We start from the raw sequence: 25,468 nt of genomic DNA on the forward strand, positions 1-25,468 counted from the left end.
CAGTGTTATAAAATTTATTTTCAAATGTTTAGAATCCATTAGGAGGGTGTTAAAGGACTTCTTTTTAATTTGAAGTGCCATACAGTTAGAAAAATCCATGTAACTTGAACAGTTGATGGTGTCTGCGCTCCCCACCCCCCTTGAAAAAGGAAAGCTGTGAATTTTCTTGTATGGGGTAAATGTCACTCTGTTTATATCTTAGCTTTGCTGCAAGTCAGGACTTGTACTGTTCCTCTAGGTTGTCATAGAAACGTAGCTAACTGTCATCTCAACTCAGGCTGCTGATGGTTTTATTTGTAGGTTTTCAGGATTATTAAAATTTAACAAAAATTATTGATCTGGTTTTTATTAACACTGGCTTGTGTTTACTTTAAAGTTCAGACTACATAAAAGCTTTTCCTGATAGAAAAATACCTTTAAAATGATTTAACTCTGATACTCTGAATAAGAGCTAATCAAATGCATTTAATATAACAGGCAGAGTCAGAAGCAGTAGAGAAATCTTGCATTTTTGCAAATCACCTTTTTCATTTTGTTTACAGCCAAGTGCCCCCACCCCATTTCAATTCACCTTTTAGCTTGACTTTTACTTAACATAAAAGATACCTGTCACAAAAAGCATGAAATGGGTACATCATTGTACCTAATATTTGAAGTTTTCATTTTGTATACTTTTTTTGAAGCTTGGCAGAATGCTTCGGTGCACTGACTTTTGAAAGTATATATTTTTTGTATATGCATGTGCAGGAAAAATTACTTAGTTTTCACTCATAAATAAGACAGGCAAAACTTATTTACAGTAACTTTATCTAATGGTCCATGGATGAATGCTTTTATGCAAACTAGTCAAGAGACTAGAATTAACTTTTCACATTGGTTGCACATTGGATGTGCAGACTTCAGCAACATGTGGGATCTTATAAAAACTAGGTGACTGGAGTTCAGTTTTTACTACTTTGAATTTATTCAATGATTACCCATGCATTTCCAGTGTAATCTTTTTAAGCAATGTGTGAAATGCAGCAATGTATTAATTGCTGTAAAATGGATGTGTGCTTCCTTACACCCTCCTTCCATCACATGTATGCTTTTTTCTTTGACTTCACCTTATCCCTCTACCCTGTAGACATTTGTTAAGGATCTGTAGGCACATTGAATTTGGCTGATTTATATACAGCTCTGTAATTTGACGTTGTCATTCTGTCCAGTAACAACTTTGTTCAGTGTTAGATTTACTGAATAAGATTGTTTCTTGGTGGACATTTTGACACCTCGCTTCAGACTGCTGCGTCATGGACTGCTGACATCCCTATATTAATTTCATTTGTATTCTGTCATAAAACTCTCAAATAACATTTAAAAAGGGCCTCTCTTTGCAGCATATTTATGTAAGCATGGGGCTAAATACTGAGTGTTTCCATAGGTCTGTATGGCTTTTATGTGTTATATGAGGGTGTGTACATACTACCATGTGTGATGGTAGCACACATGGTAAATGGCTGTAATATTTAACTTGGGAAGGACTGGCTTTAGTACTGTAAAGGCAATTTAAACAAAATATGTTTTATTAACAAGTTAACATGTCTCTTCCAAATTAATTTTTCACATCATTAGCTACAAGAGAATGTTGCACAAATACACTTCTGCCATAGACTGACACTGTGCATTTTTATTTTCCATTCTAGGGTTTGGAAAGCAGTGGTTGGTAGGAAGTAAAGGTGCTCCTTTACTAGAGCATTGCACTGGTATATTCTGGTTGCTTAGAAATTAAAGACATGTTTTATGTGGGAAACACACTCAACGTTGATGTGTTCGTTAGAACTGATAGTGAGTGTAGGAGACTGTTACTGCAGGTATGCTGTTTCCCAGTGAGGACCAAAGGATATTCATGGGTTTGTGTATGTCTATGCATGTATAGTATTAACTGAGGCTTACTGAAGCTTAGGAAATCTCTCTCTGGCATTGTGCTTCAGTAGACCATCTGTTACAGACAGATGCCTGTGACCAGAGAGCTGGTTCGCACCTTGGATTTTCTTTTCCTAAGAGATAAATGTGTTGGGTGTTCTTTGATCAGTGAATTTTCTACTTGTGTATTTTAGCTCAGTCTCCTTTCTCTTCGCTCTCTGCCACTTGATACGTCATCTTTCTTTGCATCTAAGTAGTGATTGGGTGATAATACCAAAATTGATGGAAAAGAAAAACAGAGGAAAGCTTCAGTATTTACCGCAAAAAGTTCCTATCATGCAGATGATATAGGTGATCCATAGGGATATGCTGTGTCTGGATCCTGTTCTCAGACAGTTTTGCAACGACATGTTTATACTTTTTTGTTTATGTTGGTTTTTTTTAAACATAAACCCATTGGTGCATTTTATATGATTAACTTATTCCTAGTGGATTCTTTTTATTTTTGTTCACAGTGTTTTGCCTGTATCCTTCCTACAGAGATGCAGCATCTTGTAAAGGTTTTGAAGTTTCTTGTAACCTGCATGCTTCAGCTTAGAGTTAATTGTGGCTACAGTGGCACATGTTACTTTATCATCGTCCATTTTTCCATATCCATCCCTTTTATATTTTTCTGCTAGATTGTGAATGACTAACTTTATGAAACAAAGTACACATGTACATTTTTTCCTGCTTTTAGTTGTTGACGAAGTGCCTCTTTACAGCTGAATTGATATGCTGCTATGCAGTCTTTGTTTGCACCCAGAACTTTGGAGTAAAAAGAGAAACCAGTAACAAAAAAGCACAACTCAAGCCCCCTCCAGTGATAAAAATGTGGAAGTTTGGCTTTTGATTGTAATGGCTGTTGTTAAAAGATAGCAGTGATCCATCTTCGCCTGTTGCTGTGTGATAGATTTGGGGTATCTTTTAATTTGTTTTTATTTAAAATAAACTTCTAAATGTGTGTTTGTTTTTTCTCTTGCTCCCCTTTCCTTACACACTTAAAAATTTAGGAAGATGAGAGTGAAGAAGAACCTAAGCTGAAATATGAACGGCTTTCTAATGGAGTGACTGAAATTCTCCAGAAGGATGCAGCCAGCTGTATGACAGTGCATGAAAAGGTATTATGTGACTTTGTGGCAGAGGTAGAACTTCTGCTTGGTTTTATGCATTTATCTATGCTTATAATTCATCAATATATTTCTGTGTAGATGTTCTGCCAAATGTAGAGGTGCAGTGCAAGCCAACACTAATATAAATAAAATTCATGGTAAACCTGTGTTGAACAAGCCACATTTTCTCAGTGAGAAAATGAGGTGAGAATTCAAGGTGCAGTGATTTGCTGGATGGGATGTTTACATAAGCTACTGGGAAGACGCTCTCTCAATTTTAAATATGGACAGTAATATGAACTAGAATTGGGATACAGTCCTAACTTTTTCATTCAGAAAGGAAGTTGGCATATACTGCTTATTTTAGCCTGAATCACTGAAGATAGGCTTGATCATGCCAGGGTCCAGCTTAGCATATATTCAGCAGTGGAAGACATCAGAGTTTGGTAAAACAGTGTAGAAGAAAGTAATTACAGTCTTCCTCTTGGTTTGTTTGTTTGTTTATTTTTGGGGGGAATGTCATACTAACACTTCTCTGTTCCCCTTTCCTGATTCAGTATGTTAAAAACAAGGAGAGTGAATGCGTGTGCTCTAATACCAGTAAGGTTTGAGGCATACAAGAGAATGAAACGGAGAAAGTGATGGGCAATGCAAAGTAAAGGAATTTTACAAAGATTCATTCCTTTGTTCTTACCAGGAAGAAACATCATATATTTCTTCAGTGATTTAAACAATTGCTTTTATTTTTCCCGGGGTTTTCTTCTCTTTTATAAATACTGAAGAACATTTTAAAATACTGAGGAGTGTTGAAGAGTGTGAAAGTATAAGTTAATGATTTATCAAGTAACTATTTGTATTTAAAACATAATAGCTATTTCCTGAATGTATAATTTTTCGCAGCCAGTAATAGCTCCTTAGCAGTTATTGTTGAGGGATCTATCTCTATTATTTGGCTATATTTTTAGATTGACTTGTGCTGTGTTTCTTTTACTCAAAGGACTGTTGCTATGGCTCAAGAGGCTCTTCAGATGAAGCTTGTATTTTAACTGTGCGAATGAAAACAATAAGTCTTTTTAAAATGTTTTTGACAACTTAGAATTACACAGATATTTGGAAAATTGGCAAGCATTTCCTCCTAGTCTGTGGTTGTTTTTGTTACCTTTTTTCCTGAGCCTCAGGTAAATTTTGAAAGCTGCATTAAACAGGATTTTTCTATAAGGATCTGCACAGATACAGCTTTAACTATAGTGTCACAAAGAGTGACAATACAGGAAAGCTGTTTAAGTATCCCAGTGCTTTTAGTTTTCCAGCAAACTAGATAGACTATTTATGAGAAGGATCAATATTGTTAGAAGCCAGGTACTGAAGTCTTTTAGGAATAGGTCTCTTAGAACAGTAAGCTTAAAAATGAAGCAGGGTTATAGGTTTTGTGGGGGTGGTTTCTGTTTTGTTCTGTGTTTTGGTGTTTTTTGGGGTTTTTTTCTTCCCCTGCAAGAGCAGGAAAAACCTGCTAAGGAGTCATCATTAGCAAAATCATACAGTATGATGTTAAATATGCCTGTGATTAAACCAGTTTAACTTTGCTGTGAATCCTGAAAATCTGGCTTTTCTATTCAGACTAATTTCCCCCCAGAATTATTTTTTTTCTTTTCACTGCTAAAGCATCATATTTTCACCACGCTTGCTGTCTGCACTGGATGACTAATCGTCATGGCACCTGGTGCATTCAAGCAGGCCTGTGCAGTGGAATAGTCATACCTAGTTATGTCTGCACACCTGATGTTTTATTAACCAGTATTGATTTTTTTACCCGGGGGACTTTTTTCTTCCTGAAAAAAGGCAACCTTGCAGGAGTGAAAGGCATTGCAGGGGATGAATTTCTAATGAATCCCTTCTTTCCCTTTCTTGACTCCTTTTAATGTAGCTTCATATTTTAAGTGCCTGAACTGAAATTTCATTTTAAGCAATTCCATTTGGATAAATCCTTTTAAACCTTGACTTTCTGTAAGGTTATTTTTTAAAGATTGTGCTGCCTGACTGACACGCTTAGCAGTGCCTGTAAATTTGAGCATTTCATTATAGGTTGCAATGAAGCATGCTCACATGCAGTGAAATACAGAGAATTGAGGAGCCTAGACTATTTGAGTAATGCTGAAAGGAGGGGGGAATAAAAGAAACCTCTGTCATAAATCAAGTAGTACTGAAGTTCTTCCTTTTCTGTTTAGGTGTAGTTCACATGGTTCAATTAACAGCAGATCTCTCTGAATGAATTCCCTTCTTGTTTGTATCAAAAGAAGTTTGTGATAGCAGTGCATTTGTGTGGTGTTTTCTTTATCTTGCTATTATTTTTTGGAATGAAACTTCTGAGATTTCGAAGGAAAAGTGTGTTTGTCTTGAAAGTGTTCAATGTAGGAGTTAATATGCGAAGGAAAGCAACTCCAGTGGTTATCTGTGTACTTACATGCACTGTCAGAGACCTTCCATAATTGAGCAGTATTGTACCAGAGAGTGACTTACCGGTGGCCTTTTCCTGTGTTTGAATATTTTGTTTTTATGTTAATGATGAAGGAGAATTAAAAATAAAGCCCAAAGGAAACCATTTTGATTGAAACAAAGCTGCAGAAGGGATCTAGGAGTTATTTTAGGTCTGTACTGGTCATTGCATTCACACTGCATTTTTAATTTGCTGCCACAGTCCATCAAGCAGTGTGTACGGACTGCAGACACACCGTTAGTTGTCAGTGGATGAGGGTCCTCATGACTCATTCTGACAGGTAACTTGCACTATCACAGTAATATGGGCTTAAAGCCCTGCTCTGTTCTTCAGGTGCAGTTAAAAGAACCTTTGTCTGAAGAAGGTGGTAGGGGTTTTTTTTTCCCTGGTGCTGCTAATCATTAATCTGCTAAACATCCTGGAGTTCATTTAGTATTGCTGTAGCTTTGTGTGCAGTGTCTTTGTATTTATGTAATCAGTCTCAGTCTCTTTTCTTTTACAGTTTTTGGCACTGGGAACACATTATGGCAAAGTTTATTTACTTGATGTCCAGGGGAACATCACACAGAAGTTTGATGTTGTAAGTATGGCGTTATTCAGAACATATCTATTGGGATGTAAATATGCTGCCAGGTACTAAGTAGTAAATGACTTAGTGCATTTGTTACACCTGAAATTTCACTAATGCATTTCATGAACTCCCTCCCCATAACATAAAGGGTAGTGTATGGTCCTTGCAAAAAGAAGTTACACTGAATGGTTTTGTGAGGAACACATCTTTAGTTTACATATAATAAACTTTCTTTGTGAAGACAGAAGAGGAAATACATATTTATGATTGTAGATGGCTATAATTAATGATGTAACCCAGAGGCTTGTGACTTCCATGAGGCATGAGCCTGCTCATTAGGTGACTATTGTCAGTTGTTAGTGTGTGCACTATCATTTTATCTAGTTGCCACAAGTAATTGAAAATTGATTGATTGCCTTGCTGGTTCAGTTTATCTACTGCAAATATATAACGCTAATATTTTATGTGAATGTTTTGAAGCTTGGACTCTTAAGGGATTGTATTGATTGAAGGAGAAGCAGCAGACTTTTTCCTTATTGTGGTTCCTGATATTAGAGGATGAATGAAACGCTAAATATAAAGCTCTGTTCTAGAGTATTAGATGTTCCTTTTAATTGTGGATATTTGTTGATATTTTTGTGTGTGTGTGTGTGTTATTTAATACCTAATTTTCAAGTTCCCTGTCTTCCAGAGCAGGTGGAAGGAAGAGAATTAACAATATTTTTTTCTCTTGGCGTTGTCACAAAATCTAGTAGCCAAGCACTGGTTTTTCATAGGAGCATCAGCACTTGTCAGAGTATCCATCACAAGATGTTTGCATGTTTGCAAAGAGAACATATGTTCTGAAGCTGACACAGCTAGCTGCATGGGAGGGGTGAAAGGTTTTGTTTATGTTTTTTGAAAAATCTAATTATGTGATTGTGCAAGGGGTGAGGTAGGCAGAAGGCACAGCCAAAACCTAGAATTCTAGGCACAGCCTTTGGAGGAAATTGTATATGTAGCATTGGTCAGATTGACAATGATCTTACTAGGTGTTAATGGAAGTCAAGTTAGTTATGTTCTTCTGTTTCTTTTAACTTTGTATGTTCATCAGCCCTGCACAGGAGATGCTGACTGCATTTCAAAAGAGGAAAAGCTTTTGGTGTCTCCCTTAGAATTCTGATTACTTTACATGTATGCTCCTTGCTAAAGTTTCTTTCTCTCCAAGGTAATCTATTTGGGGCAGGCCAGATTAAAGTGTACCTGAGTTATTCTCTTCCATCTCTGCAGTAAAAGATTGACTCAAAGACTCATTTAACCGAATAGGAGATTTTCTATTGAGTCAGGCGTTAAATGTCTTAGACTTGTATTCGTTCCAGTCTGTGTCAGATGCTTGGAAGAGTCCATTTGTAGAACAACCTATTTGATTTTTTTTTCCTAAGTGCATCACCAACACCCTGTTCTCCCACACTGGTTTCAAAAGGTGAAATTCTCCTCTTTCTATAAAGAGTTAAGGCACTGCTTAGGTGTGGAGGAAGGAACAAGGGGACCTGTTGTCTACTAAAGGCTATAAAGCAGAATCCCTGAATCCTCTTTATATTAACCCACCCAAATCTGCTATTCTTTTTTTTTTTATTTTCCTTAATTAAAAGTCCTACCAGTGCCTGCTGTGAGGGCAGTTTCTTATGATGCCGTTAAGGTTGGGCTATTTAAACCACTTTCCACTCTACAGTGCATACTTGGTTATTCCTTTTGCAAACTTAGCCTGCTTCAGAATGAAGATTTTTGTGCTGTGTCATTTTAATAGAGATGGCAATGATTTCTTTTTGAAATATTGTTTGAGTACAAACAGCTTTTTGAGATTGAGAATAGGAAAAATAAATATTTCTCGGATTCTAGTCTTAATGTTTCTGGTTTTATAACGTACGTGTTCCAGTGCAACAGATAAATTATGTCATGGATCAGGTGGAAAGGGTGATTCTTTTTTTCTTTTGATAGTTTGGAGAAAAATTAATTTGATCTAGGACTGCTCGTCTTTTAAGGGAAAGTTTTGCAAGGAACCGCTAAGTGTTGTAGAACAGAATGGGCTGCCTATGTGAGAAAGACAGCAGGTCTGTGACATCCTTGGCTGCTTAAACAGAGAAGTTTTCTGAATGAATGTTGTCAACTGTTGAATCTGTAGACAGTTTATTCTGAACTGGCAGCTGTATGTCAGAATATTTTCCTTCTAACCTGAACTTTTCAGGATCTTGGACTGCAGAGTAGTCTTATCAAAATGTTTGATAGAGCTATCAAAATGTTTGCAGAGGTCTTCCTTCTGTTTTTTCCTACCAGCACCTGTTTACTGTCTGTCCTCCTGGGGGAGCTGCATTAGAGCATCTACTGCTACTGTAGTCCTCTTGATTTCCATTTTTATTTCCTAATCTCAGATAATCATGTTCAATAATATAAATGGGCTTGGAAATTGAAGAAAAGAAGAATTTTGGTTTTACAATAAATCATTTGTTTTCCATATTGGTTTACATGTGGATTTGAGCAAAATTGTAAAGCAGAAATAGAGATTGATCTCAGAGGATTTGCAGCATGATTACTTTATCATGTCTCCAGCTCCTGTGAACTTTGAGGGAGAAAACTCACAGGTATGTTACGTAGTCTTGAAAATGGCTAATTTTTGGATGATGGCACTCCTGTTGAAGACTGAATGCTTTTAGCTTTTAAAATTGTTTAATTTTAAGTAATGTTAATAATTTAAAAGGCTGTAAGAAATGTAAAGTCTGGCACCCTTAGAGGTTTTCCTATTTTAAGATGTTTGTTTGGTTGGTTGTTGTTTAAAAAAAAAAACTTTTAGGACCTCACTCTGTAATGTCCATAGCAGAAAAATAATGTGGATATCCTGAATTGCAAATACTGGCTGTACTGCTGCAAAGACTTAATCATGTACTCTACTTTGACTCATAAATATTCACCGAGGCTTCTTTGAAACTGATGTAGATGACTAAAAAGGCTTTTCAGAAGAGAGTCTTGCTCTTGTCCTGCTCTTAAAATATCTTATGCCAGGTGGACAACTAGTCTTTTTAGGTTTGCAGCTCCTCTTGTCAATAGCAGTGGAAATGGTGTGCTTTGAGACTGGTGTGGGAGACTTCTGGTTTGGGGAGAATTGAGGCACAGCAATTTAGGGGCTTTGGCCTTGGGTGGTGCTGGTATCTCAACAGACATGCTTGCGCTCTCGCATGATTCCTTTTTCCTCCTTGCTTAGTGTGTTTTTAGATCTTGCCAGTGTGGCTGTCTTTGACAATGTCAGCCGTCTAAGATTAACTGATATGCATCCTCAAATAACGTATGTTTGACAAACTGGTGTTCTCTTGTATTAGGGTTCAGTGCATTGAGTGAGATGAAATGTGTCAAATGCACTGAAAATTATTACTAAAAGGCAACAAGAAGGGGAAAAAAAAGCCTGCTAATGCCACTGACAAAGGATGATGCAGGACTGATTCACAGCGTGTTAATTCCAAATGCCTCTCCATCTTTCTTTTCTTCTTAGACTGTCTACAATTTATTAATATAATTATTGCCTCAACTGACATCTTGTGGATTAAGGACTTGTAGATATGAAGAAAGCTGTACAAACATGTTAAGTTAAGTAACAAATCAAAAACCTTTCAAAGGGCAAGAAAACCTGCCCCCATTCTGGTCTTCTGATAAACATCAAGCTTAAAGCACAAATGGTAAGAAGTCTTGGCTGGTGCCAGTGATACTCTGTGAGAAGGGGAAACATTGCCTATTTTACAAGTAGGGGTAATTCAAATGTTTAATGCATTGGAGGTGTTTCAGAGGTGATGCATGAGCCTAGAAAACAATGTAAATAGTGTTTTAAAGCTTCTGTTAGTGCAAAGAAATTGAAGTCCTTTTAGCATGCAACATTTGTGAGCTATTCAAGGCTGCTAGAATTTCAGAAAGAATGAAATTTTAAGTGGAGACCCCTTCTTGCAGCATTTCTTTTTACCACGTATTTCTTTCCTGGCCTCACCATTTTTTTTCTAATTGTCTCTCATTGTCTAGCACTAAATTTTTCTTTATGTTTTTTGAATTGGCATGCCAGAAATCCAAATTCACTAGGTCATCTCTGCTGCCTTGAGAAATTAAAGGGGAGTTCCTTCTGTGATGGTATTGTTGCTCTTGGGTGTATTAAAGTTATAGCACTCGCCAGCCTCTAGAGCAAGTGTGTTGCATGCTTGAAGGTCAGTCAGTGGCCTGTTGGTTTTGCTAGTAAGTCAGCAGCTTGCAAATGAAATGTCAGAAGTCTCTGTTGACTTGACATGCTTTTGAAAGAATTTAATTGCCAACAAGAAAAGCACATTTCTAATGAAGAAACAGCTGTTGTTAAGCACTAAATGCTGTTTCTGAAATCAATGCATAACCCACTAACTGCTGTGAGAGATAATGCAGCATCTTTCAATGGGAAAGGTAACTTTTAGCATTTGATTGTATGATGAAGAAGTTACTTTGAATGGAACTTTACATGAGAGTTTAAGACTAAGATGATATAAATGTCACTTATTTTGACAGGCTACTTAAAATTCCCTGTTTATTACTTTAACTACATCATTTTAGTTGTCACTGTCAGACTATGAAAGAAGACTTGGTCGGGAAATGAAGTGAAGCAACAGAATTTAGAGTAAAGATCTGGGTAGCTGTGTGTTAGTATTTGCAGGGTGTCACTGCACCTGTTAAATTTGAAGCTGAAATCCTGTGTTTTGTACAGAACCAAGCAGGCTGCTATAAATGTAGGTTCCAAAACCCATAGTAAACATTAAGGTTTAGATAGCAGCACATGTCTGTTCAGGGGACAGGTTTCCTTCCTCTCTATGGGGCCTTCCGCCCAAATGGGTGGTGTGGTCCTACTGCTTAAATTCTTTATGTTAACCCCTGGCTCTGCCCAATGGAAAAAATAAGAAAAAAATTATATCCATCAGGATTTTGCTCTTAAGACTTGGAGGTCTACCCCCCATTTAATAGCCCTTCTTTTGCTTCTCTCTTCATTTTAACTGCAGATGATTTGGAAATCCAGAGGTTTTTACAGTAGTTGTGGGAGAAACTTGGCCTTTTGAGTCTGGATTTTTGGATGTTATAAAGGCTTGGAAAGTATGTCTTATGATGTTTGTTCTGGTGCTGTGCTTGTTAGGTTGTTTGTGACCTGGAGTGTTTGTAACTGGAACTGTGGAGCTGTTGAAGATTAGGATCCTTCCTTGGCAGGAATCCTGGTGCACCTGGGTGTCTCTTGTCACAGCATGAAAAAAAGTGAGGTAGCTTGCCTATACCAGCAAAAATGACGGTGTCAGGGCCTTTATTCCATAGGTCTAGAAAAGTTTCTTTTCTGACATGACTGAAAACAAAAAAACACTCTCACAGATGTTTTGCACATCATCTTTGTATCCACTGTATTTAAATTTCCTCTGAAGGTAGTGTTGCTTAAATTTTTACGGAAACAAAAAGATTAGATGGATGTGGAAGGCATTTTTTATTACTAGAAATGTTGCTCGGAGTATGGATAAAATATGTGAGTTTTAAAGGGTTGTATTGTGTATAATTAATTTTTATAAGCTCAAAACTGAGGAAAGTATGACCATTTCATTCATTTATTCTTTCAGGCTTGTAGCTTCAATAACTCTGTAGCTTAGTGCAGAATACTGTAAAATGTTTAGTTGGAAGTATGGTTTCAGCTACAGAAGGTCTTGTATGATCCAGCCATTTATTTCTTGAATGCAGTTAGCTCATACATGTCACATGCGTGCTTGTGCAGTCACAAACAGTAGCATGTATGCTGTAGATTAAAGTTATTCTGCTGAAAGTATAAAGCCTGTGTACTTCATCAGCTGGTTTTGGGCCTGCAATTGTTTCTGCCTTCTCTTTGGAACTTTTCCCTAGCAGGTATGTTGCCTGCATACCTTCTTTTGAGAAGGCTATCAGCCCCATTCTTAGACTAAATGATCTTCCTTACAGCTTCATTACTCTGCAAGTGCATATTAGTTTTCCTCTGGTGGTGGTGGTGGGGGGTTGACATAGAAGCATAGGGCTGTTGTGGTTTAACCCCAGCAAGCAGCTAAGTACCACGCACCCGCTTACTCGCTTCCTCCCAACCCCTGGTAGGATGAGGATGAGGATCAGAAAAAAGATAAAACTTGTGGGTTGAGATAGCAACAGTTTGATAGTTGCAATAAAGTAAAATATAATAATAATTAAAAGAAAAAAGAGAGAGAGGAATAAAACCCAAGAAAACAAAGTGATGCACAATACAGTTGATCACCGCCTGCTGACTGATGTGCAGCCAGTCCCTGAGCAGCGATCAGCAGCCCCTGGCCAACTCCCCCCTGTTTATATACTAAGCATGATGTTCTGTGGTATGGAATATCCCTTTGGCTAGTTGGGTCAGCTGTCCTGGCTGTGCTCCCTCCCAGCTTCTTGTGCACCCACTCACTGGCAGAGCATGGGAAACTGCCAGTGAGTCCTTGACCTAGAGCAAGCACCACTTAACATACTGATGGTTTAATTGTTGCTATCAACATGATTCTCATACTAAATCCAAAACACAGCACTGTACCAGGTACTAAGAAGAAAATTAACTCTATGCCAGCTGAAACCAGGAAAAGGAAGAAGTTTTCTTTTAGTTCTCTAGTGTCAATTGCTTTTCTATGGAGTGTTTATCCTGTTGTATGTCAGTTGCATTTCATGGCAAGAATTTAAAGGTATTACATTTAAGGTACTTCAGCAGCCCTCTTTAATGTCACTGATTTCAGTAAAGTTTGTTAATTTTACCTCTTAATATGAGGTGAAGGGCTGTGACTAAATACTGTTTTATCACAGTCATGTAGATGTAGCAAATAGTTTAGTTTCTCTTGACTGGGTAGTGTTCTGTCATATTCTGCATGTTTTCTCAAAAAAAATTAAAATCTGGAAAATTCTAGTGGGAAAAACATTTAATTATGGAAGAATGCTAAACATGAAGGATATTACTCCTATAGTATTTAATACAGCATTGCTGGTCAACGAAAGGGCAAAGTTTCTAGCGTGTCTTATTTTTTTTCACCAGACCTTGTAGGACTTGTAGACTCTGAGTCTACTTTTGTGAAAGATTAAGTAGAGGACCTTACTGTAATTCTGCTAAGTGAATTTACATGTAGTATTTTCAAACTTTTTTGAATGTAATTATTTGTGACATTATGCAGAAACATCAAAATCATAAAAACGTTATTTTATTTTTTTAATCCAAATATTCCACCATTGTATTCCAACATTGTACATCATATGTACAAATGTAATTTGTGTTTGCAACTAATCTTTTATCAAAAAAATTGCCCTATGCACCATAATTTGAAAGCAATATTAGGCAACAAATATTTGCTTTGAAGAAAACCACAGAAACATAGTTTCTAATTTCAAAGATATATTAAACAACCATGCACAATTAATATTTTTTTCATTTCTGATTTAAGCAAAAGATTACTCTTATAAAGTGTAATTGACTCTTAAAGGAAAGCCTCAAAAGACTTTTGACAAATTTCAAGCAACTGTTAAATAGGGAACATACTTCTCTGTGCCTTCGAGACGCTAAGTCCCTAAGAAGACAGACTAGATACTGATAGGTTGTTCTGTCTTCTACTGCTTGGTATTTGAAGAACCACAGATTCTCACTATCAGGGGTATGCATGCCCTACTGGGAGCTTTTTGGTTTGACCAGCTATTGTTGACTGACACATGTTCAGTGATTCACCACTTCCTTTTTCCAGTCATCTCAGAAGCATATTGTGCCACATCTGTCTCAGACTCACCACGATGCTTTTTACTGATATATGGCTGGACCACTGGGCCAAGTTGCTCTAGAGCTTTTATTAGCAGCAATGAAACAGCTAGTTTCAGGTAGCACTGATGAAGTCTTTTCATAAAAGACTGATAGCACAGTTGTGTGTTTTCTAAAGCCTAACAACCTTTAAAAGCATAGGGAGGATTTTGAAAGGTCTGATTCCTAAGAAGCTGGTATACTGCTGATTCCTAGAGCTGTTTTCCTTTCAAATGGGATGTTGTATCTGCATGGCATTTTCCTTTGTACAGAAGGTAGGCACTTATGTGCACATGTACAAAATAATAGCAGTTTACCTGTCAGAATTATTCAGAATTCTGGCATTAATAAAATATTATTTGCATTAGAAAATGTTTTCCTAGTTAGAAAGTCCAAAGCAACTGAGTTTTGGAGGACAATGTTTTTTATACAAGTTGACATTAATGGTAGAGCTACAGCCCTTTGTTTCTGTTAACAATAAAAATGCAGCACTATTAAAAACACAGAATGACATAACAGGGACCATAATATGATGAGCAAAACATGAAGGCAAAACGAAGTGTGTTTCCCCATGGAGATAAGATATTATTGATAATGAACTTTGTAAATCTAATAAAGATTCCTTTCTGAAGGATGTCTTGCTTGTTTTAAAAGACATGACTGTGTACAGCTGTTGTTTATTGCAGTCCTGATGGAATGCTAAACATGGGCAGTCCAGATTTGATCAGTCTTGGGTGCTAATACCCTCGGAGTGGCTGTTGACAAAAGTAGCTACTTTTAAGCTGGCCATCTCCACTGTGGTGCTGCTGAGGAAGCTAGTTCCACTCAGTGCCCTGTGACACAAAGAAATAAATTTCAGAAGTCAGTATTTTGGTGTTGGAAGGTTTACCACTGTAACCCTTAAGTGGCTGCTTATTGAAGTCTGTAGTTGCTCCAGGTCTTGGCGGTTTTGAAGATAGGAGCTGTGAAATATGAGCAGTGTAAATATGGAGGAATGAATTAATCTGTTTTCTTTTTTGATCTACTTTATTTAAAGTTTATTATAAGCAATCATGTCTAAACTTCCCTAGTATTGAAACAGAGCCTCTTTGCGTGTGAATGCATTGAGGAAGTTGCACAGATCAATTCATCTTCACATTTAGTTTTCCCTATCTTACTATCACATTGAGAATATGGCATACAGTTATGCTGCTTACAGTAAGTTACAGTGCACTTTATGATCCCTAGTTTCTACTTGTGTGAGTATTCTCCCTGTCCCCCCATCTTTCCGATTTGCACACATTTTTAGGATCCTGTGAAGAATCAGACACCCAACATTGACCATTGAGTATCTCTGGTGGGTTTGAGAGACAGAGATAATTGCAAATAAACTAAGTTCCAGCATTGGTGTCCAAAGAAAATACAGTGCTTTCAGTGAGAAGAAGTGTATTTATTATTACATATAGCTCTGACTTAAGCCAATCTATACCAGTGTTAATAACTGAATGTTTACACGGAAAATGGCACTTTAGCTCTAGTTATTGGCTGAACTTCAGCATTGATCACCCTGTGTAATACTGAACTGTGCCAGGAATATGACTAGTTTTGTTGTTTTCAGCCAGGAAAGGGAATTCATTCCCTTATAATATTTCTGCTTCTGTCTGATTCCATCAGTGAGGTAGCAGCTGAAATCATTGACAAGATACCAGGTTGGGTTTACTATTTGTCATGGAATGGTTGACAGGCTAAAGTAACTGGAAAAAGTACTTGGTGAAGGTTTTCATTGCAGGAGCTGATAGAAGGATGAAGACTCTGTAGCTGTAGAAAAACTAATGGCTAAGTAATGGAATGTATGGAGAAGCAGGGTTGCTAAGCTCCATGTGGTAATGTCCTCTGACCCATGTTAGATCAGGGAGGGGTATGAGCATCATGGCTGTTGTGAAAACCTTCCTGGAAATTATGTTGACACAACAGTATATGACCCCTGAGAAGAACAGTCAAGAGCTTCTTTGCTTCATTAAAAACTGTTTGGTCAAAGCACCAATAAAATAATCTGAAAAGAAAACCTGTCCTGGCAAGAACTTGTAGTGTATGACCTGGTTGGCCTTTCTCATCAGCCACATCTCTGAAATGTGGCTTATCAAGAAATGGAGAAAAAAATCCGACTTTCTGCTTCAAGAGGTAGAATTCTACAAAATCCTGTTAAATACATTAATGACAGTATTCTGTTAGAAACAAGCTGCAAAAGCACCCCAGTAAGTTTCATCCTCAGAGGTTTAGATTTGTTTTTTAAATTGTTCTTCAGAGTCCAATTCATAATTCAGTAGTCTGTATCATCAATACTCAGTGACGAATTCTCAGAGTTCATTGTGCTTGCGGAACTGTTCTGAAAAGAAAGCGGTTAGAGAAATCAGTGAGGTGAACCTCCAGATTGCCTTGCATAGTCTTCTCCCATGCTGTGTTGGGCCTTCTGAGGAAGGTGTATGTAGTCATTGCCTGCAGCCCTTCCTCAGCCCTCCTCCACCTACTTCATCTCTCCACATGGCTGTGTGATGGGGAATTTTGCTTCATATTCTCAGATGGCTTTGATACACACACAGCAACAAAGAAGTAGAAGCAGGCTTAGGACGTACCACTTCGGGAGCCGTACAGTTACACAGTGGATGGTGAAGGGGACCTGGGAAGAGGAAGAAACAGGAGTAGTTTGTGTACTTGGACACTGAGCTCCCAGGAGGATATCTCCTTACACACCAGTGTTTTAATAGAAAAGAGATTTTACTTTGGATCCATCAGGAATTAGGTAATGGTTAAACTCTGCTAGGAAGCAGTGTAGGCTTTCAATATGGATTTTTTTCAGTAATAGTTCCATCATTCCTAGACAAGTATTCCAATTATCTAGCAACTACTACAGATTTAGGGAGATCCCTTGTTAGTGGTTTTTTTTCCTTTGATTTTTTTTTCTTTTTTTTTTCTTAGTCCCTGTAGTTGACAAGCAAGATTAAGGAATTCACTGATGTGGAAAATATTGAAATCACTGTAGGCTTTTTGGTCTTTCTCACTTTCTCAGCCTATATATATAAGAGATGCCTTGTCCTCAGGTTGCCTTAGTTTTAGACAAGCTTTTGAGACCTTTCTTTTTTGTAGGCAAAGTCTGCTTTCCTGCAGACAAAATAAAAGTTAATGTTGTTATTGTTCTATGTCCCAGACCTTGTAATTCTCTTCAGCTTTACTCCCCTCCCTTTTCCTCTAACCAATATAATCTCCCATTTTTCATTTGGAGAATGACAGATTCAAGAGTGTTATAGGAAAAGCACTGGAGCAGGAATCCTCACTTACTTATCAGAATTTGGCTGACAGTATTGTTGAACAAAACCTCTTTGGTGTGGATATTAGTAAATTTTCATCAAATGAAAATGTAGGTGGTGTAAATCTGGGGTGTATTATTGTGTTGCAGGCAGAGGCGAACAGCTTATTCTGTAACTTTTAAAACTGCCTTTTCAATTTAAACCTTTGTGTTACTATGTTAGGTTTCTCAGTTGTGTGTAAATATGTATGTGTGTACTTTTTACCTTGTTATAGGTAAACCATGATACAGCATCGGAATTTCCTTTTCTTAATTGCTTTTCTGTCTATTGTATCAATAAAACTACAAATATGCAAAATATGTGTTAAGTCAGGGCAGCACTGCAGGATCTGGGGCAAGGAAAGTGCATGGGTTCAATTTCTTCTTGTGAAGGTAGTTCCGTAGTACAACTTGTAATATTAGTTGTTGCACACTTTTATTTTTAGTAGTTGAAGATTCTCTCACTATCTGTTTTATTTCCTGTCAGATCCTATCGCTTCCCAAAATGAAAAGGCACCGAAAAGTAGAACTTCTTTTTTGACAAGTTAGGTAAACCGGGCTTTCTTCTAGATGGGCTGAGGGTATCATTTTGGATTGGAAAGGCACCCTTGGAGAAAAAAGAATATTCAGTACTTGCCTAGTTGTGTTTTGTTCGTTGGTTTGTGGTAGTTTCCCCCCACCCCCCTCAGTAGTCTTAAAGGCATTAAAGGCTGGCCTCTCATAATTCATTGATGTCAATGCATATAGAATGTCTAATCTGAAGAGCTAGGGCTCTATTCAAAGCAAGTTCCTCATCCTACTTAGAGCAAGGCTTTTATATAGAGAGGATCTTACCTTAGAAATGACAATACCTAAGGTAGTTTCTGTTTACAAATCATACTTTGCACTTGGATACCTCTACCATGGTGGAAACAATACAAACATAAAAATGGTAGTCCTTACTCTGGTGGGCTAACATTTTAAGTAGTGGGTTGATAGGTCATGTTGCTGTACATTGGAGTTTTACATGCTTGTTTATGTGAATGTCATGCAGATAGAAACATATGAATAAATGAAAAATAGGCACTTGTAGGAGACAGGGGTTTTTTTAATTACTGTTTAAACTCTGTATATATAATTTGCCTTAGTATGAAGAGCAGTTAATTGTGGTTATGTAGATCCAGATTGATATTAATGTACCATAAAAAACCTGTGAGTGTTTCTTTTCCTTGTGTGTTTATGTGTGAGTGTAGATAGATTGAAAAAAATGTTTGGGTTAATTTAGGAAAAGTTTGAGAAAATTCATTGTAAAGAATGGATGAAAACGCTGCCTAAAGGGGTTGCATTAGCAATGGTAACCTCTTGAAGTAAAATGAGCCTTGCTGTAAGTATGATTGAACACTGCTTTGCTTTTCACACTCCTAATGTGTGTGTTGCTTGCCTGCTAACCATGGCTAAAAGGCATGAAGTCACAGGCAACTATTAAAACGTTTAGATTCCTAACTTGTAAATACTGCATTTCTCACAGAATTGGAGTGAAATCCAGCCTTATGTTTCTTGTTCGTGCACTTCATATCCATTGGGATGCAGCATTTGTGAAAGAATCAATTATCCATTTGTTAGTCAGAGGAGCTTTACAAATTATACATTAGCAGATTGATTTCTTAGGTTCACCATTGGGGGACTGATAGTATAAGGTGGGTTGATGATGAGTGTCAAGGGAGAAGGAGTTGCCACAAGGAACACAATTAAAAGAAGCTTTTTGAGCAGCGGTGAATTTACTCCTAATTGAAGAGCTGACATAATCCATACTAAGTGCATTTATTTCAAGCATTTTACATTAGGTAATTGATTATCACAAGGCACATTTGTTGGTAGATACTTGATTTTCCTTTCCTTTAAATTTAGGATTTTGCTAAAGCCTGCATTCCGATCTTGTGTGAGGTGCCTGCTAGCTCTTTTTCCCTCTCCCTAAACTTTTCTTTCTTCCATTAAGGTAACATTTTTTTGTTCTATAGTGTCAGCTTGACATTATTGATTTTGAACAGTCAAACTTACTTATGTTGTCCAGAATTCCAAACATGTCTCCATCAGAAAGAAAACTGCAGCTAATGGAAATTCATCTGAAGGCATTTCTTCCTTCTTTGCTAGAACTTCCACACTATATGAAATTGTGAAGCTGTTCCCAGGTTAAATATCAGTGTATTTCCATTCCTAATAGGATCCTCCATATTGCCAGATTTGTATTACGTTGCTTTAGAAATACTGTGTGTTATCTATATGGTACTGGAAGTATCATTGTGACTACAGAGAAGTTATGTGTTTGTACTTGTTTAGCCTAAAGCTGGGGGTCCTGATAAGCTTTAAAAAAAAGATTACCCAAATTAGTGCTAATGAAGTGATTAATTAGCAATTTCTTCAACCTTTTGTGTGCAGCTCCCTGTGGGTTTATGGCATGGGATTTAAGATTAGATCATATCTTAATTGAATAATATTTACATGGATTATATGTTCCTAATTTTTAGATTGATACTTTGACAGCAGATATCTGTTGTAGTCTTATTTTCAGGGTTTTTTTAGATACGATGCCTGTAAATCTGGACAGGTTTTTTTCCCACCCATTTTAAAGTACCTTTAAAAGAGTCAACTGTCCAAACCCCACAGCATATCCTGGTTCTGACTGTATCAAATGATCAGTCCACCAGATTGTGATGAGTTAGTGACTAGCTGTGTTCTCTCTAACCTTGAGTGATTCTTCATCTTTTGTCAACCTGTAAAGGTGGATGTTGCAGGAAGGGCATTTGTTCTCTGTACTATAAAACCCAAACCTATTTTCTTTTGCCAGGCAAATTAAACTCTTCATTGGGTTAGCTGGAATAAAGTTTAAAAAAAACACAAGGGAAAGACAGTTGTAACTCCATGGCTGAGTTGGTAACATTTAGTAAAAATACAAAATAAAAGCAGGGTCAGGAAGGGTAACCCACGAAATTATCTGTGCTACTCTTTTTCTGAAATATCAAAATTATCCATGGGGTATTGGCAGGGTATAAATACAAAACAAATTGAAATGGTAAGTAACTTTGCAGACTGGGACAAATTTATAAAAATAATTGATATGAAAAGATGAATTGGAACTGATTTCTAGAAGAAACACTTTGGTTTTGGTAACACGTACCAATTTTACCTGTGGTCTTTTATTGCTGATTTCCTGGATAGCTTTAGATACAAATCTTAAACGTAGTTCTGGAAATGGTAGGCTTGACTGTTACTCAGCTCTGAATAAAAAGATCCTGGCATTAGCTATTCTTGCTGGAACTTTATTTTAAAATGCATGTAATATTCAGCCTTGACTGTTTCTAAGCCCCATAGAAAGCTCTGACTGGTAAAGTCAGTGAACAGGCTAGCAGCCAATAGTGCCAATTCAGCTTGAGTGCTGAAAAAAAATTAGTTTGCTTTGCCTTGTGAATATCATCTAGAATAGTGCCTCCTGTTGGAACTTGGCTGGAGGTTTGTGTGAGTGAGTTGAATTTGTCTTCTCTGATTGCCATGCATGCATATTGCAGGCAACAGGAAAAAAATAATTGGAGAAAGGAAAAGTTAAAAGTGACAAATAGAGGTGGTGGCCACGCAGAAAGCTAGCAGCACCTTGCCAGTTATATACAGTGTTATGAAACACTGTATCATCAAATTTCTACTCCACAAACAATTCTGAAGTATTGTGCGCAATTTTGAATGTGGGAAAAATGCAGATACTGTGGAATCACCTTTTCCCCCACTGACAACGTTCTGCATGTATATAAGGAGAGGTTTGCCTTGCAAGGCACTGTTTGGTTACCTGAGTGCAATCACATAGTTTGTCTCGGCACTCTCCAGACTATCAAGCTGCAACAAGGTCTTTTACCATCTCATACCAGCATACTCTTCATCTCTCCTCACCCAGGACATGCTCTTTTTTCTCTCTGCTCTTCCTTGGCTGCCCAACCTCTTAACAGAACCAGCCACAGCTGCACCTTAATCTACATCAGCCAACCCACCGCCCCTGAAACCAACCCACAGCTGTATATTATCAATGATAATTAACCCAGCTTCATTACTCTACAATTCCCCCCCTTTTTTTTTTTAACATTTCATGCCTTATGTTTTTAACAATCATCACAACCTTTATACAAATAAATTTTTCATACAGTCCTCTACAATAATTAATCTCTAAATTATGCCATGTGGCTTTCAAACCACAGCATGACAGATAATTCCACCATCCCGCCCCTTGCTTTCAACTTTTATATGAAGATAACTTACATCAACTACCTTGCCTACTTCCTACACTTCATTTATTCATTGTTGAACTTTACCAGAGGCATTTGGCAGCAAAATGGGAACAGTGTGGACTGTAGGATTGAGCTGTTGACTCTCCTGGTGTGTCCTGTTCTGTTCCTTTTTGTCTTGGGCTTTCCTGCAGTAGAGTGTCTCCAAGAAGGCCCATCGCACAGGAGTGCTGTTAGAGCTGCTGTTGCTGTCATGTCAGCCCTGATGGCAGATGTAGGTGCTGGAGACATGCGAGGAACATGGCCAGTTGTGAACACTGTACCTTAGAGTATGATCCCGTGTCAAGATGGGGCTATTCAAGATGGACTTTTTGCCCTTCCAGTTGCAGAGTAATAAAAGAACCTTTGTGAGAAAGTTGTGGCAATGGCAACTTAAATGTAGCCCAGAACAAAAGAACAGGCCACTTACATAATGAATTCAGTTGAATTTTCTGTGCTTGTCCTTTAAGAGGGCCAGAGTTGTTTCTTGTTGTAGAGGGAATGGTGGAGACATGCTGGCATTCGTTATTCTTTTATTTTTTTTACTCCCCTTGTCAGAGAGAAAATCTTCTCTTGCACCTTGATGAGCAAAACAGAACTTTAGAAGGGTATTTTTAAGGTAAGGCAGGAATAAAAGTGCATGCTAGCAGTATTTATGAAGCTTCTAGAAAGCAAGACTGACAACTGACGTGTATTGCCTTACTCCGCATCCTCCAGTTCTGGAATTAGCCAGCTGTGTGTGTAGCATCTGAGAATCAGAGCTTTCACAAGGATGTTGACCATACCAGCAGGCTGATGGGCTAGAGCTGTGTTCCTCACCTGACACCTCCCAATGTGCCTGGAGGAGTGGAGCTGGGAAATGTGCACCAGCTGCCTGCAGTGCCACTGATGCACTGGCTTCTGATTGTGAAATGCAGCAAGGCAGCATAACTGTTCTGTGGCAAACGAAAATACTTCTGGAGCACATAAGTCAAGGAAAATCAGTTGACTTCTTCAGCAGTGCAGTTTTTGGCAAACAACACACAGCAGAAAGACCACTTTGTGATAGGCAGTAATTGTGGTATTTCCAGGTAGCGTTTTGTGGTGACACAAAGTGAGACCAAGAGTGGTGTTTCCTGCATGCAAGGAAATGGGAAGACAAAAGGGCTGACAGCATCCTTGCCTCAGCTCATCAGCCAACTGTTGCAGTGCAAGGTTCAGTTGTTCACCCTTGACTAGAAAGAAGCTTCTAGAAAATGAAATTTGGGCATGTATTCTTTTCAAGGTGGAAGAGAAGAAGACTTTTTTTTCCCTGAGTTGGATTTTTTTTGTGTGTCAAAGATTATGGGGAATAGCTTTCTGAAGGCTGTGACAGGACCTCAGTTTATCTTGTGTAGGTAAATCATCTGGACAGTGTTTTTATATGAATTTTTATTATGTACTTTTTATGTAATTCCAACTGCCATAGTGTATATAAAGACCTGTGATATTTTAGACACAGTTGTGTAACATCTAACGTGACCCCACAACTCCAGCCCTGTTCCAGTGACACTTTGCTTTCACACAAACATATGATGGATTTCTCTCTTATCATGCTCAGAACTACAGAAGCGATCTGCTTTGTGGTTCAATCCAATCAAAATTTTATGAGACTAAGAAAAGTTCTTAAATGTATGAGAGAGACTTCCTTGGGTGAAGATCCTTCAGTGATGCTTGAAATGATAAGGTATTTGTAACAGAGGGTGAAATCAGGCTCATGGTACATAAAAAGGTTCTTGGTACTTGAATAAAATTGGATGGGGTTTTCTGTGTGCGAGGTTGTACATCACATTACCCAAATGATGTTCTAAGTTAGTCCTCAGTACTTAGGGTAAGGATAGCTGTTTAAGCTGAAGTAAACAGTAACAGATGCCATATAACCCTGTAGATTAGAACCAAAAGTGTATCTGGATAGTGAAAGGAAAATTTGTTGAACTGGGGCAGCCTTCAGGCTTTTCTCAGTATTTGTCTGAGTACACCTATGTTGCACTTCAATACCTTCTAATACTCGCTTCTGAGAACACTATTAGAGGCAAAAATGAAAGCAAGAGAAGGGATTTGAAGGAAGAAGTAACTACCAGTATAGCCATCAGACCAAACCAGAAGAATTTTTAGTTGCATTGATGTCTGTGTGGTCAGTGTGTTTTATGCTAAATTTTGATAGTGGAGGTGGTTTTTAACAAACAGTTGTGGTGCACAGGGGTAGATGCTGAAGGTCTGGGAGCCTGGGACTTCCTGGGAGCTCCAGAGCCCTCAGGCACAGAACTGCAAAAAATGTCAAATTTCTGGGTTAGGCAAAAGGCTGGGAAGAAGGCTGTCCTTTGGCACTATCAGAGAAATACCTATTCTGTGGCATTTTGTGATTCATGCAACTAAACAGTACCCAACCATTAACACACAAATCTCAGGAAGTGGGGGTGGGGGGGGTGGGGTGTTAAAGCATGTGGTTGGTGAGATAACTTTGAAGTCAACTTTAAAAGTCTTTTCTTCTTTTTCTAGAGCCCAGTCAAGATAAATCAGATCAGCCTGGATGAAAGTGGAGAACACATGGGTGTTTGCTCAGAAGATGGCAAGGTACAACAAACCTGTTTATGTGTTTAATGAGGTAGTAGGTAGTCCTCAGTATTACACTTGAGATAATTGTGATACCTGTGGAGTTAATTCCTGCATTTAGCCCCACCGCTTTGACCATCCATTTTTGAGAACTGAGCTCACCTTTGAATACTCAAATTTAAAGTCAAATATATTTTGCACAAGTGTGCCGTAGGAAAAGTAATTACAAGAATGTCAATAATGTAACTGGTATTAAGCTGATTAACAGCTGTGGCAGGAGGACATGTCACCTTAATCATTACTGCTGTGCCAGTTATACTTCAGTGACTACTCTGCTGTTCCTGCAAGACAGTAGTTTAATGCCTTTCTGCTATAAATCCACAAAATTGGATTTTGTGGGCATGATTTCTGTGGGCTGGTGGTTTTCATTTTCACACACGTTATGAATGTTTCTCTTGAATTATAGAATCTTTTGATAAGCAATCATAGTTTATCAGAAGAATAAAGTGTCTTACAACAGCCACATTAAAAAAATGTAAAATCAATATATGTACAGTTTCCTAAAAAACTGGCACCTACTTTCCTGACTGAGAACATATATCATTTGTGCAGTGTATAACTAACAATTATCAGTGCTTCTCTGGAATGTTGAGCTGTGACATTTAGTGGTTTTGGTGATTGATTTTCCACTTATAAGAATGTCTTTTTTGTTTTTAAGTCGATGGCAGTCTTTTCTAATGTTGGTTTGCAATGATAAAATTCTAATGCACAGGGTGTATTTAAACTTCTTTTTTAATATAATGCTTATATACAAATACAGTACATTAAAAATCATTTAAATCATTTCTCAATATCCATCTGGCTTACCGAGAAGAATATTTCTTACAGAGTAGATTTGGGGGGGGAGAAGGAGTGTTGGTGATCCTAATGGATGTATCCCATTGAGTAGAAGTTCTATAAATTAAAAATAAGATTGGATTTTGCAGTAGGCAAATCGGGGAAACAACCCCTTTAGACTGTTTGTGCTTGGTTTTTTTCCTTCCAAATAAGTGGGTTTTTTTCCTCAGCAGGCAGGCAGCCAGTTTATGTATCCAAGCCTTTTGTTTCTCAGAGATATCTTGATGTCAGTATCTTGACGCAGTAATTGGGATACTAGTCCCTATCAAAGTGGGTTGTAGAATTTTACAGCCTGTAAGAAACACAGCAAGAGTGTCCTAATTGTGTAAGCAAGATATGGGAAGGGTCAGTAATTGTGTAAGGTAATAAAAACGTTGAGCTAGCGTTGTTGGTTTGGGTGTTTTGAATGGTGGGGGAAAGCAACCGCTTGCTGTAAGGGCTCCTCAGATGTGACTGGATTA

General features: G+C 37.8%; 1 protein-coding gene across 3 annotated transcripts in view; it reads left to right on the forward strand.

Annotated features, from left to right (window-relative positions):
* VPS41 (VPS41 subunit of HOPS complex) overlaps positions 1 to 25,468 on the forward strand; it is a 111,995-nt gene that overhangs the window by 18,901 nt on the left and 67,626 nt on the right. For all 3 annotated transcript variants that reach the window (XM_080383239.1, XM_080383238.1, XM_080383240.1), the window contains exons 3-5: positions 2,958 to 3,065; positions 6,053 to 6,130; positions 24,057 to 24,131. In XM_080383239.1, coding sequence (XP_080239365.1) covers positions 2,958 to 3,065; positions 6,053 to 6,130; positions 24,057 to 24,131 — 261 coding nt within the window. The remainder of the gene's footprint in view (positions 1 to 2,957; positions 3,066 to 6,052; positions 6,131 to 24,056; positions 24,132 to 25,468) is intronic.

The sequence above is a fragment of the Falco punctatus genome, assembly GCF_963210335.1.
Source record: "Falco punctatus genome assembly, chromosome: 4".
Classification (NCBI taxonomy): Eukaryota; Metazoa; Chordata; class Aves; order Falconiformes; family Falconidae; genus Falco; species Falco punctatus.